Below are 17,369 nucleotides of genomic sequence, written 5' to 3'. Positions count from 1 at the left end.
TGAACCTCTGCAAATTCCATCTCCATTCCCCCACACCAAAGAAAAAGGAAAGAAAATCCATAATTCACCAAAGACCATTGCTTATTTTTGTAAAATGCCCTATGATAGTGAAAAGTATTTTTCTGCTAGCAATTACAATAGGAAAATATGTTCTGAACATCTTTTATGCCTACATGTCTGTTAACTAGACTATATTAGAGAAATAATTTTGACAGTATCAATGAAAATACAGTACAAATATTAGTCTGCACTCACTTCACATAACTGGAAGACCTCATTATACAGAGCACAGAGGACAGAATTTGAAGCAACAGATTTGTTTCTCCACTGACATTAACTGGACTTAGAGGTTGACTCCCAAATCCTAGTTGTACAGGTTCCTCATAATTTAGCAGAAACCCACTGATGACAATAATAAAACACCTGTTATTTCACAAAGCAACAGAAAATTACACCTCCAGTTCATCTCTCCCTAAAAATCTACTTGTGTTTAAATATTACTGGATTATAAGTAGAACTTATCAGGAGGGTGCGCAAAATGAAAACAGAAGGGAAACTTAACTTTAATCTTTGCTTATTTGTTTCTTACTGTAAGCCTGGCTGGATATGCAGAGTCTAGTTCCATCTCAGATGGATGAGCTACATGTTCCATACTCACAGCAGCAGAACTTGTGAGCAAACCACACCCTGAGTTCAGTGGATGATTAATACCACAAGCTGGTATAAACAGATCTTGCCTGGCGGATTCTGATAAGTACTTCTGAAAGTTTTACTCATTGATTTAAAACAACAACAAAAAAAAAAACACTTTAAAATTCAATAAGAAAATTGAATTGAAAATTTTGTCTTTCACTATGGACTTAGAAATACAATGTTTCACTACAGCAACAGGAGATTTTTATCGTTTCCCTTTCAAAAGGACATGCTAAGAAACAATGTTCCCTCAGTGCCAAAAAAAAGCATGGAGACAGCTGTCTCTTCTGGTGTAAATCAGCAATGCCACTTAGATACAAGAAATAATAGAAAATTACTAAATTGTGCATTCCAAAAGTATATTCTATGCTTTGTGTCTGCACACTCTTGCATATACTGATACTTTTCTACTAAAATCATTGCTAAAACTAAGGCATCAAATCTCATTTTAATAATGTTCACATGCAGACTCTTTAGAAATACTTAAAATTAGTGTATTCTATGTTAAACTATTTGTTTTCAGTTAATACAGTTATTAAAGGACTATAGACTCATTTCTGCTAATGCATCAACATAAATCCAGGAATTAAACAAATTCAGTATTTTAATCTACTGAAACTAAGCAGGAAAGCTTTCCTGCAAAGAAAAAAGGGTTCAAGTCTCCTACAGACATCAAGTTCAAAGGAATGACACTGTAAATGGCTCCTAGCAACGTTAAAGATATTCATAATCCTCATCCTCTCTACCTTACTTTAGCTTTTTCAACTGAAAAAGCAATAAATGTAAATAGCCTGATTAAAAAAAAAAAGTTTACAAATTCATTTTTAACGAATTTAGTTTTCTTTTTTTCAAGTATTAAACTGAACTAATAATAAACAGAACTAGCTCCTAATTTTCTGATAAGTCACATGTGGCCCTCTTGGGGGAAAAAAAATCTTGTTTGTTTGTTTGTTTAAGCTCTGGTGTTCAGAACAAAATAACTGTGGTCCCTACATTATCACTTTAAAACTATAGATATATACAAACTGTAATTTTAAATTATTCACACTAATCCTAAATGTAAATAAAAAAGATTTCTTGAATTCAAAATGATGACAGCTTATTTATTATACATGCCCACAAAGAGCACATATCTGCATTACGTGTCATTACCATCATATAGTACTGTAAGCAAACTCATAAAAACAGCAACACCTTTGGAATTGTGATTCAACTCAGACACTTTTTAAATAGCAACAAATTGACTCTTACTCTCTTCATAGTCCTATAACTAGGCAGGAATAAGAAATAATCCTTTTAAGCAAGGGCTAATTCTAATAGACAGGACGTGATGCTCCTTTCTACTGATAAAGTAAATATTCCCTATATTGAACAGACCATGCTCCTTCTTTCATTTAAGTTTCTGTCAAATTTCCCACACTTCAGTGATAACTGAGAATCAGCCTTTAATTTTTATTGGACACTTTCTTTAACTCCAAATGTATACAAACTGTTTTCATTGCTGACACTAATAAAAATTATTTATACTCCTTTCTTAGAGAGGTTAGTAAAGTTATTAACTGTCTGGCCAAGTTTAAGAGAACCAATATTTGTGGTAATGAAATATTAGCCTCCACAATATAAAAATGTATTTCAGACACATTATACGGAAAGAACATGTTCTGCACTAAATTGGGTAATCTTAACCAGTTGTCTTGACATTAGCTGTCTTAATCCACATAATTCAATTGTGATGGTGTTAGCCGGGTAAGTGAAGCAAGCACTGCGGATCCCTAGGGAAGCATACACTTCTGAGCTCTCCTCAATCCCAGAAGTTTCTTTTTCATGAATATCACATTAAATATGCAAAAATCTGTTCTAATTGACCAAATGACATGAAGAGGAAGAAGAACAAGCAAACACAGTAGAAGTAAAAGACACCCCCAATTACTCACAGAAGGAAGCATCCCAAGCATTTTTGTAAGAATGGACCTTGCTAATGCCCTGAGGCTGCTGTAGAATAATAATTGGGATACGAGGGGCTGGTGGGGAGAGGAGGAATATAGCCAAATGAGAAAAATGAGAAAAAAGAATAAGAAGTATTTACAACTACATAGTGCATGGAAAATGAAAAGAAAAAAAAGAAAAAAAGAAAGCAAGAAAAAAAAGTGCTCAAACAACTTATAACATGCACAGTACACAGCACTGAGAAAGTCTGATAGATGCAGTAGCCAATGACAAAACCACCTTCTCAGGGAGCTACACTCATTTTGAGAGCTGTATTTAAGTAAATTTTCCAACCAATGTGCTGTTTGTTCTCAAAATTAAACCTCATGCTGAGGTGGTGAGCTGCATTCCATTCAGTCATGCTCTCCTGAAAGCTGATGAGTCACTGCAACACTAGGAATCAGCCTCAGTAATAGCCTTACAATCCAGTTTATGCCAGTGAAATCATGCCATTTACGTTTATTTTACATATTATTGTTAGACTGAAAATTTCTATGCAACATATAACACTTTGCCAAACCATAAACTGTACTGGAATATTATATCATAAATTACTGAATTAAAAATGAAACTTGTCATGCAAAAAATAAACCATTTCCCCTTACAGGTAACAAATACAGTGAGCACACAGAGCTAAAGCTACTTCTCTCTTAGAACCCATACCCACAACAAAACTGTTTATTACTTGAGCAGCATCTTCATACCTATTGGGACTTCTTGGATAAAAAAGACAATTTAATCTGCATCCCAAAGCTTCACAGAATACCCAGTTGTCATTCTGCACATCAGAAATAGTGACTGGGACTTTGTGAAAACTAAACATAACAATATTTTCAGAAAAACAGAACTAAAGTGTCCGCACAGAATAGGTACGCTGTACGTTACAAACATCTACTGTGGTAGTAGGAAGTACAAATATTTCTTCTGATTCACTGACATTTATTATGTTTCTCCCTCATTCTGAAGTGATGCAATTTCAGCTAGCAGCTAATAGCTATGTCTGATCACTCCTTATCAAGCTTTTTGAAAAGGAAATGCCATGTGCTAAAGGCCTAAGTAAAGAAAGATCATCTGAACTACGAAAGCAATGTTGTCCAATGTGCTCACAGAGCACGATTTTATCTTAACAGACCTTAAAATGAGCAGTGAGAATTAAATTATCCTACGGCTATTTCATTTTTAAACGTTTATATATATTTTTTTTTTCATTTTTAATAAAAATCCTTTTACCAAAATAGTAATACTAAAAAGACAAAGTCCTTGAATCAATCAGAAGAGGATAACTACAAGAAATTTATCATATCATGTATAATCATAAATAACAGAAAAAGGCACTGGTTCTCTCACAGGTTTCAGTGGTAATAGAACACAACATACAATCACAGAATGATTTGGGTTGGAAAGGACTTTAAAGACCATCCAGTTCCATTTCCCCTGCCACAGGCAGGGACACCTCTCACCAGCCCAGGCTGCCCAAAGCCGCATCCCAGCTGGCCTTAAACACTTCCAGGAATGGGGCATCCACAGCTTCACTACACTCCCTGACAAAGATCCCTTCTCCTGCTGTCTTGTAGGCCCCCTTTAGGCACTGGAAAATCACTGGAGCCTTCTCTTCTCTTCTCCAGGCTGAACAACCCCAACTCCCTCAGCCTGGAGAGGTACTCCAGCCCTCTGAGTTTGCCTACAGATTTGCAACCTTTAAATCACAATCCCTTCTTCATAGCAATAGTTCCATCAGTCTGTCCAAATGCTGCTAGGAATAAGGCTGCAACCGCACCTGGTATATTGCTAGCCAAAAAGTCAGCATCTCTATACAAACATAGAATGACAGATTTTCTCTCAGAGGGGCAATAATTGGGGGCACTCTCCCTTTCTCTCTCTCTGCTGCCTTATAAAATTTCTTGGGATTCAAGTGTCTGAGAATTCTATGACCCTATGATTCTATGAGAAAATGATTCTATGATTCTATGAGAAAAAAATTAAGGCCAACAAGTTAAAAAGTATTGCACACCTAAAAAGACAGTACTTGATTGCTAAAGCATCTTTATACAAGAGACTGAACAAAAACCAGGGAAGAATCATTTTTGTTATCTAATAGGCAATAAAATCTCAGTATGGATAAAGCAGTTTGTCAAGATTGGAGCTTTCACCTCACCCTTCGTTAATTTAAATTTTGCCACTCATTATTTCACTGATTTTAACTATTTGTTTTTTAGTTTCCTTTTTTCTCAGGAAAAAAAAAAAAAGGCCCGGATTTCTAAAGGATTTAAAGTTCAATTTTAAAGCTTTATTGTTTCTTAAATTTGTACTATAAGATAACCATTTCTCAAGTGGCTTCTGTGGTCTGTGGCTGGCTTAGTAAAGTTAAAAAGCTGCAAAATTAATAAAGATGAACGCTATCAGCATTTTTACATTTCCACTGTTAAATCATATTTTTTTTTTCAATTGTCTACAATTATAATACAAGTCCCATGAAACAATATCACTTCTAATGAAAGTGCCAAAGGAGTCTGATTGTTACTGCTGCTGCCTTCGCTCAGGCAGAACCCCTCATGAGGCCAACAGTCTGCGTGCCGGAGCACAGACAGGGCAGCACTGCTCTGTGGCTGAGCGCTATTCGGATCTCCCACTTGGGTCAGCCAACAGGAATTTGTCAAGGCTCAGATTAGTAACTAAGGAGGCCCAGTTTAATTACTCCACTAAATAACTTTATGTCTTTCAGGTTACCTCACTACAGAGGTAACAAAAGAAATGTCAGTACTTTGGCAACTTTACGGAATACTGGGAACTAAAATTCATTCCCAGTGAGAGTCAGTCAGGCCTTAAAGTGCATTCTGTGGCTGACTTCATGCAGAAAATGCAAAAACTGCAAAGCTAACAAAACATCTGCTATGTACATAACAGAAGACACCACAAACTCAGTCACTAACTTCAGACACAAACTGGAACTCACTTGTTCCAAGTGAAATGGTTTAGAAACCTGCTATACCTCAGTAGTACAAATTGCTTTTTCAGTAACTCAGCTAGACGGCCACTAACACTGCAACCCTGCAGCAGCATTCCAAGCGCTTGGTTATCGTCCAGCTCATTTATTGTACTGAAGGTTGAGAACAGCCCTACAATCCTGCTCAAAAGTGAACACGTGAGCAGTCCCATTCAAGTCAAGCCATCTGTTTACACTAGACAACTTTACAAAAGGGTTTCCAGCAGTGCTAACACTGGTTCTTTATAGCCCCGACGGGACCACTTTTGTCACTAGCATGCTAGCCAAGCATTTCCTATCTGCATTTAACAGTAGCATTAAGCAGCGATTGCATGGCCAGCTGACCCAACCCACTGACTTACTACCAACCATGCAAAAAAGGGTCTCCCTTTATCTCCCTCTTTCCAACTCTGCTCCTTCTTCCACTGGATGCTGGGGTTTTCCAAACTCTGCTGATTACCAGGCCTTTCTGTGTGCTGCCCTAATTCACCAAGCCATCTAGTTCCCTAGACCTGGTTTAGTTTTCCACTGGGCTTGTAAGTGAAAGCTGCTGAGAGGTTTGATAAGCAGTGGTGCTATCACCACATAAGCAGCAAGAACCCAGACAGTAACATGGGACTGGGACATTGCAGGAGGGAGAGGAGGGGGATCTCCTGCTTTCAGCAGCAGTGAGCTGGTAAATTGGCTCATCACATCTTGGGAAACCGTACCCTTTGGTGTCAAAGCCTGACACAGGCTTGGTCAGATCTAAATGGGGTCTCCCACTGGTACTGACTGATGTGAAGTCAACTTCCCATTTCTGGGAAAACTGGGGGAACACAATTTATGCATGTATGCGCTCAAATTCTGCAAGCCCTATACTTCCTCTAACTAAACCCTCTGGTATGTTTAGCTGAGTTGCTACTGTGCACAATGGTTTCTGAAGATAAAAGCATCACTCAGATTCTAAATGTGAATATAGGAGTTCTGGGATATCTTGTGTATTACACCAACTGTTTTTGTAGAGATGCTACAGAGCACACCTAAAACCCTTGTCCTTCTCCTTGTTTGACAAAGACACGAGCTTTCAGTCCTCATCCACGGCAGACCCTACTGGAATGGACCCCCGTTCTCTGATTCTACTCAGCAGGTGGTGGCATCATGACCTGCTTGCATGAGCAAATAACTGGGCAGACTGAGCACTGCTTTACAGTGCCCTTCTGCTGAAGATCTTACTTCCTGAATGGAAAACAAAGACAAATTATTCATGTTACAAAGGTAAAATATAACAGGACATAAAAGTAGAACAATTTCAGTTAACTCTTCTATGCCATTTTATCAATCCAAAGCAAAACTTGTAACAGTGATCCTTAGATCTCTAATCCACTTCGAGCATTGCAAAACAAAGAAAACATTAAAAGGCTTGAAACCAACAGTAAAAGCTTATAGAATCCACTAAAGGCTATCCATTCCATTAAACATTTCTACACTTACTCATTAAACTTCATTTTCTTGAACTGTTTTTAAAATGTGCTGAGCTAAAGGAACAAAAAACAGTTAATAAAATGAACATTACCATAAGAAAGTGGGCTTCAAAATGGATCTCAAGCAATAATAGGCTAATAAAAGAGATGTTTACTCTTCACTGAATCCTATTTTCCATCTCTCAGATCAGTACAACTCAGGGGTAACTTCTTTGAAATCAGTGGAGTTGTGCTGACTTTACTGAGAAGAACCCTCGTTCTTTCTTCATCTACAAACAGTTCAAGGTATTTTATGAATAAAGTCCAATTATTAAATTATATGAAGAAGCACTTTATTTTTAAGTAATTTGAAAAAGAAGTCTGTCTTTATTTGCCACACTCAGTGTATAGCATTAAAAAGACACTGACAAATTATCTGATTATAATAGCTAATTGGCAACTGTGACCTAATCAAGAATAAAAAAAACTTCTTTTTATATACATGTCAACACGTAGATCATTAATTAAAAGGGACCTTTAATGTTTTTCAACAATGACACCTTCTAGAAAGTATAATTTCCTTTGAAACATCCAAAGTGCTATGTGGTTCCAACACTTATTAAGTAGAGCTCTAAAAGAGGAGAAACAAGTAAACGCTCCTGCTTTAAGAAGTGATAGTACAATACGATTCAAAGTTTCATGTTATTTGTCTATTTGAAGAGTTTTCACAAGCTCTCAGATTGAACAAGTTTTGTAGGATGACAGAATAACATTTGATCCAATACTCCCAGTTGAGAAACTACCTCTAAAACATGTCTGATTAATGCTTAATTAAAAATAAGAGTATTCAGTAAGAAAAGTCTTGACAAAAGAACCTCCAGTTTCTGTGCTAAATAATGAGGAGTTAAAAGCAAACACCACTGGGCTTTGATCTGACAAAAATCTAACAGTGCAACAAGGCGTATGGAAGGGGAAAGGCTCCAAACAGTGTGACTGATTTCATGTCAATCCAGGAAGCCCAAAAGGAGAAGAATTAAAAGGCTTTAATGAAATTGCATTCTACCTTTTCCCCAAATGAATCTTGGCTCATTTCCTGTAAAACACATGGAGAGTAAATCTGGATTAAAGTGGGATTTCATTGCTCAAATTTCCAATCAGCTCAATATATGAAAGAAGGTTTTAGTTTGTCTTACAGGGAAACTGAAGCAATACATACATCACACATTTATCTTAGCTGAAATCTCCTTAGATGCTCTCTCTCTATTTGTCTTGACTCCTTTAGCTTAATTATTTACTGTAATTCTAGCATTTGGCACAGAACCTAAATCTAACCAAGTGTCATCCAATTACTGCCTTCAATTTTTAACTAAAATTTTGGGGGTTGTCCCATTCTTCACTTTACCTGATTACTTAGCAAATTCCTGCTATGCTTTGCTGAACAAGATACAGAAATAGTAAATTATTAAGAAAAATCAAGAGATGTATTAAAAGAGAACTACTCATTAAAAACAGCCTTACAAAAAAAGATGACTGTCAGTACACAGAACTATGGCTCGTTAATTAAAATGCCAGAAGATTACAACATGTTTCACTGAGATGTACTTTTAAATTTTTAGCCCTCAGGGAAGAAACAAGTTCAGAACCAGGTACACAAACTGAGTAGGAGTTTTGCTCTTGATTCTGTAAAAGTACATCACCAAGAGAAACCAAGAAAAATATATCAGCACGGCATTATGATGAATGTTGCAGCCCATAGGTAAGGCACCATACCTATTAAAACTGTAAGTAGGGATTGCACTGTCACATTCATTTTCTTTGCCATCCTTGCTCATTACTCCCAAATCCTTGGTCCCTGAGGAAAGCCTCATTCAAGGTCTTCAGACAGTGGGTCTTGGCAGGGGCATAATCTTACAGAGAGGTTTCTCTGTCATTTAAGCATACACAGCACTGTACAAGGGAGTATGAACCCTGACTCTGGCCTGTCGCCTACAGCAATGTCACTATACATCATTCCACAGGCATTAAATAGATTTGAACGAAGGCAGCATCTGTAAAAACACACTAAATTATTAATTTGGAGATCGAACTCTCAAAATACTTGATGGAAGGGCATGTTTCTCCATGCCATTCTGGAAAGAGCTGTTAGAGGTTTCATCTACTTGGACTTACCATACCTATTCATTACTGGCCAACTTCATGCAACAATTCATTATGATTTCTGAGATATACTATCATACCATACAGATTCAGTCTTAAAATAGCTTTCATTCTTGTAGACTAATTGAGACCTTTTAATGGTGACAAATTTTAGTCACAGTGGTCTGGGTCACATTTAAACTGATGATCTATCATTGCAGAGATTTAAGACATACGTCAAATTTGATGCACTAACTTTTGTGTTGCAGCAAAGCAATTGGGCAAATCATATTTTGATGTCTATAGAACAGGTAACTGCCTTTCTTTAGGAAAGTTTTCCACACTTGGTATGAACAGAAAACTTCTAAAAGCATCAGTAAACTATGAGTTATTAAAAAAGGAACAAAAATAAATGTCAGAAGTCAACCTAGCTGTGATCTTCTGGCGTCTTAGCTCAATATGGAATCAAAAATTTCAAAAAATTAGCATACATGTAATAAGACTGTTAGTGAGAATGCTTAGGTTTCCAGCTGCATTTCTCAGAAGTTGTAAGTTGACACTAATATTATGATTATCAGCAAGGAAAGTAAAGCCTTGCTAAGAAATTGCTGATTTCATATGATTCAAAGCAATGTGAATCTGTCTTCTTCCATGCCATACATGAAAAGTGCTAAAGAAAAAGATCCACACAAATCGAGGGGAGTGAGGGAGGTTGGGGGAATGTGGGGGTGGCAAACCCCGATTTAGATGTTGTAAACTATACAGTACAGGGAAGGTCTGGCCTTACAAAAGCAAAGTGGTACTTTGCAATAAATTGCAGCAAAGATAAAGTTTCACTGCAAGTATGTGCAAGTCTGAAAAAAGGTGAGACTAGCACTAGCATTGTCTTGTAACATGCACTAAATTAATAGAATTGGTGATAAAAACCAAAGTCAAAATATTTAATTATTTATGAAATCATTAGTGTTATTTTAATTCTAATACATTTATTTTTGGAAGATTTACATCATCTGTGTTGAAAGTAGGTCATCAGGACCTAAGGTACACCAAAAAAAAAAGACGACCAATGAAGGAAATTGAAGCAGCTGAAATATATGGGCAGTAGAGATTCTAAATATAGCAGATTTTCAAATAATGTTCTTAGTATTTTGTGTCTAGAGAGGAGTACTTTTTTTTTTAATAAAGAAAACCAGTTTGTTTTTTAAATGAATGATTTACATGTGATTTTCATATATATGAATGAATTTATAAAGAAACTAACAGTTCTTCTAGCACTGAACCATTAAGAACAGAAAAATCTTCAACCACTTTCAGGTACTAAAATCTCCTCAAAAAAAGTACAGCAAGCCTCCCATGTCAGTGAAGGTGAGAGCACTCACAGACACTGTGCGGAACGCTGCATGAGTATACAGATCTGATATGCTTTGCAGTAAGACTAAAGAACTCATTGTTCAACCATGAAGTTGTCCTAGTGATCTCATTTGCCCTCTGCAAAACTGCTGAGAGTGCAACATCCATCCAGTGTCTGGAGTGTGTGACTATGAGCATGAAGTGCTTTCCCATTCCTCAAAACAAACATTAACATTAGTCCCATGACGCTTTTTTTTGACACTATCTCTACTTAGGTAGGTTTTTTCGGTTTCAGTGAAAATGTCTTCTGCTAACAGCCACCTTACAGGCCACAAGGCCTGGAGAGGAAAGGTTGCAGAACCAGGCCACTACAAGAGGGGGCATTTTTATTTGGTTTTTAAGTGCTATATTTAATTTCAGCAAATCCAGAGTTAACTCAATGAAGGAAGAGTTGTGACAGGATCAGTTGAGCAAGTATCCAGCTGAAACTCGTTCTAGAAGCATCCAGCGCATAACGGGAATGTTCAGGTATCACCAACCTGAGAATTTCAAAAATATTACTGGAAGCGTATTTGAAAATACTGAGGATTAGTCAAGATAATACCATTTTTACTGATTCTTTTGGAGCCTTGGATTTGTTTGCAGGATTCTCTTAATTTTGTTTTTTTTTGGTTTTGTTTGTTTGTTTTTGAAATGAGGGCCTGACACAATCTCAAGATTCAAGGAGCTCAACTTAAGGGTATCAAGTACTCCACAGTAACAATCACAGTGTGGCCAAGATTGCAATCCAGGTGTTTTATCGGTACCGGGTATGCCGTTACAAAAACTATACTGTTTCACTTGCACAATTATTTATTCTACTGCCCTGAAGGGAGTGGAGCGGGAGGAACCAGCAAGGTGAAATGTTCTGCGCGTCCACTGCCTACAGACAGGGGTCGGAGTTTCCCTCTCCCTCAGTCATGTCACTTACTGGGCAGTCTGAAGAGTGAAAAGCGGGAGCGGAGCAAAGAAATGCACTTCCAGAGCAGCTCTGCAGCTTCCATTCTGCCCAGTGTAACCTAACAGGGCGTCGGATTAACTCCCTGCCCAGCGTGACCTCCTTGGCTAGGGCTTTTGCGGGTCTCCTGCAGCCCATTAGCTATCTCCTCTTTCGCTGCTCCCAAGCGGGAGCCGCTAGCAGCAGTTGCTGTATAATTACTTACTTGATTCTGCCTAAGGAGCTTATCCTAAGAGTTGAGCGAGGAAAGCAGATTAACAACTTGAAGGCGCAGACGCACCCCTCACCCAGCAGCGCCGCCGCTTCACCCCCGGGGCCCCGCAAGGCGCTCGGCCCCTCCGGCTCCCCGGAGCCCGGTGCCGCGGGCGCTGCGGGCGCGGAGCCGGGGCTGTGTGGGGCTGTGAGGGGAGCCCCGAGCGGAGGCCGCCCCCCGCGGCCGGCTTAGGGCCCGCGGCGGCGGGTCACATGCAGCCGCGTCGCCTAGCGACGGCAAAGCCCGCAGACAAAGTTCGGCCGCGGGGCCGCGCCGTGTGGTGCTCGGGGCCCGGCCCGCTGGCCCCGGGCGTTTTCACCTCACGCAGAGCCCGCGACGGCGCCCGCGGCCCCGCACGGCTCCGTGAGCGCGGGGTGCCCAGCCAGGGGGTGCTGCCTTGTGCAACCCGCAGGGAGGGGAAAAAATAAATAAATAAATAAAAGTTTGCACGACTCAGAAAAAAAATAATACTGGGATAATTTAAAGCTGAGATGAAACGAAATTACAGAGCCGGTGGGGTCTGTGGTGTTCTTTTAAGGCGCTAGCGCCTTTTCCTCCAGAGAAACCAAGTCCGTCGAAGGGCTCCTGGGCAGCGCCAGCTCCCGAGGGGCGGCGGCAGCACCCGAGCGGGCCCCGTTAGCCCACTTGGGACTTGTCCGCCCGAAGCGCCGGGCGGGGAGGCGCCCCCTGGAAGCCCCTCGCCGGGCGGCGGGAGCGCAGCGCTTACCTTGGCAGCTGCCCCGCACTACGCATACGGCGAATAAAACGAGCAGCTTGCAGGCAGCTGCTGCTCTTCCATCCATCCGACGGTGAGGTCCCATCCGGGCTGGGATGCTCCAGCTCCCTCGGAAGCTGGCCGCTCGACGCCGGGGTGCCGGGCTGCAGGGCAGCGCGCAAGGAGCCCCGTATCTTTTTCTTGCCCCGCTAGTTGCAGAAGAAAGGCGCGTTCGCCTGTTGAGGCATCGCGTTTTCTATAAACTCCCACCCTCCAGACATTGCATAAAGCTCTTTATACCCGGCGGCCCCGGAACTAGCATGAGGGAATCAGGCACCGCTCCAGGCCCCGCAGCCCCGGGCTGCCTCTGCCCCTCCTTCCCCGCCGGCAGCAGAGGCAGGATGCGGCCAGCCCCGCTCTGCACAGGCTGGGGAGCGGGGTCCGTGGTGCTACACTGAATGTAGTCAGTAGTTCAGGCGAATTTCGGTTTGCAAGTGAAATACATCCCACAGGTATTCTCCAAACGAGAAAAGTGTACTTAACAACTTAGAAATACCTCCTTACCAATGCAGGGGATAAAGCTTAGAAGTTAGGACTTTTTTATTCCTCACAGAAAAAATGCAAAAGGAAAACTGTAGCAATGAAACTTCCTTCTGCACCTTCTAGGGAGATAAAATCAGTTTGGTAAAGCGCTTTGGCTGTGAGTGCTTAAGATATCAGCCAGAGACACCTTACTCTGGTTCTAACAGTGTACAGCACACGTGAAATGCCTGTGTTTTATTGCTGCTATTTCAGGAATCATATACCTACTAACAACGGTAGAACAGGCATGGTATCACCGGGGAAAGATAAAGATACCCTGATACTTCAGGATGGAATGCAGTCTTGGGTAAAGGGCAAGCATTTTGGAGGCTTTCCTTGCAGGAGCAAGAGCATCACACAAACTAAAGGAAGCTAAATTACTTTGATAATGCTCAGAAATACTAGAAAACTTAGTTATGCCATGCTGTTCCTTTCTATGCACGTGTTCACACACACGCGTATGTGAACAAGAAACTACCATGCATATACACCATGGGAGAGAGAGGGGTCTATTTGTCTTGCAAGAAACTTGTCAGATTAATTTTAATGATCTCACCTTTATAAATTCCATATATTATTTATGTTTGTTTCGTGCCACATTCATTACATTGCAATGAGTGTTTGCTGACACTGCAGCAGAACTTAAGTGATACTTCAAAACATTAACTCTTTTTTTTTTTTTTTTTTGCTTTGGACTGCAATTTCAAGTAAGGGGTGGAGGTGCCTGCATTATTTTTGCAAAAGTTGCAGAGGAACATGTTGCTGTTTATTAGCAGATTGCAATATTTCCTCTAGGATCTGTAGAGCACTAAGCTCCCTAAACCTTTCTGTAAAGGTTTTCTATCTATCAAGCTAAAAAAGGGGGAGCTAGGGGGGAGGGAAGGGGGAGAATATGTGGAGCATAGGCTTTTGCAAGGTTGTGATTTATGCAGGTTCAGGGCTGTTTGGTGTAGTGGTACGACACAGCACCGGGGTCAAGCCACAAGAAACACTGGGGGCAGATCAGAATATTCAATTAGCTTCCTGGCACCTCTGAATCACAAAGAGAGGATAAGATCTCTCCATCACAAGATCCAGAGCTGCTGGGGGAGGAGGGGGACCTGCCCTCTTCAAATCTCTCTCCTCCCTCCCACCCTCTCTCCTTTCACTGTAGGAGAACAGTGCTTGAAACATTCCTTTCTGCACGGAAGGTCTTTTCCTATTGTTGTTTTCTTTGTGTTTCAGTGTTGCCAACTTACTGGAATTCTTGTCGTGGTTTCACAGCAAGGCTCAGGCTGACCAAACGGAACCAGCTGCGTTTGTGTATGGGGCCACCGCTGCTTTAATCCCCCAACAACGCCAACGGGGAGGGAAGGAAGAGATCCTCAGAGGGGTGCAAGCAGATCCGCTCTGTACAGATGGGTGCCTGAAAAGCCAACACACAGATTGACCGTTCTTAATTAGAAGGGAAGTGGTTTAAGGCTGTTCACTCTCCAGCAATACACAGACAGGGCAGACAGTACTTGGGAGCTACATGCACACTTCTGTCATTGCACGTTTGGGGTGACTGGGAAGCAGACTTTGGGAGGCACCTGCTTCACTCCTACACAGCTGGCATGTACAAGTCATGTTCCTGCCTCATTCACCATTATCATTTCTACACATCAGCATTTCCCAGAGGGTTGCAGGCAACAAGGATTCTAAACAGAAATAAGTGGAGACACTGTTGACAGTGAGGGAAAGCCCTGTCCAAAGACAGTGGGCCAGCCCTTCCCACTCATTATTCTTTGTGTTTCAAGAGAAACTAAATGAAAAGCCCAGATGCTTCACTGCTGAAGAATGAGAGTCACTAAGGAGCCAGCACAAGATAATGCTGTTCCCTCTTAACTTTATCAAAAATTTTCTCCTCTCACCTTTCCATGGCACCCATCACCCAGCCATAGGGACTCCTGATCTGCTGGACACCATCAAACAGCACTTCAGCAAGATTTGAGCTGCAAGAACAAATACCTCAAGGCCCTCCTGTAACTACATCCAAAACTGCCTTTGCCAATGTAGCACACATCTCCCTCCTAGCTTCCCGTTGACCATCAGTTGAACATGTTCTGACTGAACTAGATCTAGGGATTTTTGGTGTATTATTTCATCTTTAAGATGACGCATATTACATCTGTTAGAAGGTTAGAGGGAAAAAACATAGGTAATACAGTTGTTCACTGAATTCTGGTTTTAATTCAAAATATAGTTTGGGAAGTGCTTGCTTGCCTGATTTTTGCTATAAGCAAGCAATCAGAAAAGCTGTTAAAGTTGTAATTTTGAACAAACAGCCATGTTGCTTACATATTAAAGATGCATGCTAAGCACTGAAGTTAAAAATTAAAAAGGCCTGATTTTTGACCAGGGTTCAGCTCTAATTTGCAGTACCCAAACTCATCCAGTTCTTAACAAATAGACAGAAACACCAGGGTTGATGTATGACTAGATAAAGACACAAAGCTGATGGCTAGTTTAAAAAAATAAAATAAGTAAATAAAAAGAAGAAAAAGGAGAGATTCACTCAAAGAAACAGCAGGTCAGATTGACACCTGTAAATTTCTTGTCTATTCTGAATTTCTTAGGGCTAGGACAGTTTACAGAGGTTGAGGATCTGCCTAGTGCATCACTCAGTAAAGCTGTAATCACCACTGACATTTGGTAATCCTGTGGTCAATCTGTCCTTGGATAAACACAGTTTTTTCCAAATTGAAGACATTTTATGTCATAAGATGTGTTTCCAATTTCATCACCAAATCCTATGCCTTTACCATGGCAAACTCCTTTATTATTTTTGTTTAATCATACTAAAGTGAGGCTTCCTGCAGCCATACTTATGTTTTGAGAGAACACTGGTATGACAAGTCATACAAATATAAATTAAAAATGACTCGATCTCTACCTGGGTAATTATGTAACAATCCAACAGCAGCAAGTTCATTCTTCAGATTTCATCCATCTCCACTGTTCTACAATTTAAAGTGTCACGTTAATTTAACAGAAAAGCACAAAACAGCACTTGAACTCAAGTTTCTGATATAAGCCACATCACATTTCACAATACTTAAAATAATGGCAGTTATTTGCCAGGCAGGTATTTTCCAGAAAAATAAGCAAACAAAAACAACAACAAACCAATTTAAAAGTAACAAAGAGACGGCCTTGCTTGATGTTGTTCTCAAGCATCTAATGAGTACTCATCAGTAGAGCACAGATTTCCAGAAGACAAACATGTTGGATCAAAGGTGGATCCCTAGCCCACATGAACACAAGAAACATTAAACCCAGGAGATGTGAATCAGCCAAAACAGAAACCATAAAATAAGGATTGCACAATGCAGCTGGCGCCATGGCAAGAAGTTTCCTCAAGGTGTCCTGGTAAGTAACATATTACAACTTCTCTTTCAACCTGGAATTATATTACTGCACCCTGGAACAAAAAGCAGTGCATGGGAACTGTGAGTCTTCTTTGTAACTGCCACTGAAGAAGTGAGACTAGCAAAGACAGTCACAAAAACTTCCCAACACCCCCCTTTTTATCCCTGCAGCATTGGGCCTGTGACGGATTTTAACAATAACAGTATGGAGATGAGGCTTCTTTATGTGACAGGAAACGGAGAAAGACTAAACAAGTCCCAATCCTCTTCTTCCCCCTTCACTTAGGACTATCTGGTTCAACCTCCACGTCCCTGTGCCCCATCCTGGAAACAGTTACAAACCAAGGGCAAGTATGCTTTGTCCCTGGCTGTACCCCTAATTAGCAAAGTTCTTGGTACCTGCCTTACTGCAAATAGACTTCTTTGGCTCTTCATCTCTGAGGAACAGAACTCCTTATTTTTGCTCAAGCTCAACTGTTCAGCACCCGGTCTGAACCCTGCAAGAAAGTAACAGGGGAAATTTGTACTTGAGAAGGACTGGAAGTAAAGAGGCATTTCCAAATAACGTGTGCTCTAAAAACCTGTTAGGATACTCTCAAGGGAAATAGAGTAGGATGGAGTAACTCTGAAGACCCTTTACAAGAGCAGATTGAGCTATGCTGAGAAAAAGCAAGACTGGAATCCTTGTCTTCTTGATGATTTCCCTAGAGTGCTCATACAGTAGAAAATAATTACTCAGTGAATATATATCCCGTGTTTCACTGCAGTGGTGTATAAGACAAACAATGCAAATATTATCTTTTCCCACATTTAAGTGTTCTGTATGATAATATCCACTTTCGA

At 40.4% G+C, this 17,369-nt stretch overlaps 1 protein-coding gene across 8 annotated transcripts in view; it reads right to left on the bottom strand.

Moving 5' to 3' along the window:
• Nucleotides 1–12,889, bottom strand: part of LRP2 (LDL receptor related protein 2) — a 119,197-nt gene extending 106,308 nt beyond the window's left edge. For 4 of the 8 annotated variants that reach the window (XM_048061353.2, XM_048061355.2, XM_066999509.1 and 1 more), the window contains exon 1: nt 12,568–12,889. In XM_048061353.2, the coding sequence (XP_047917310.1) occupies nt 12,568–12,661 (94 nt within the window). In that variant the 5' untranslated portion in view covers nt 12,662–12,889. The remainder of the gene's footprint in view (nt 1–12,567) is intronic. The other 4 variants (XM_066999507.1, XM_066999508.1, XM_048061351.2 and 1 more) reach the window with 1 other exon arrangement.
• Nucleotides 12,890–17,369: the final 4,480 nt, after the last annotated feature.

The sequence above is a fragment of the Anser cygnoides genome, chromosome 6 (genome assembly GCF_040182565.1).
Source record: "Anser cygnoides isolate HZ-2024a breed goose chromosome 6, Taihu_goose_T2T_genome, whole genome shotgun sequence".
NCBI classification, from domain to species: domain Eukaryota; kingdom Metazoa; phylum Chordata; class Aves; order Anseriformes; family Anatidae; genus Anser; species Anser cygnoides.
The sequence above is the reverse complement of the archived record's forward strand: the minus strand, read 5'-3'. Positions and strand labels throughout refer to the sequence as shown.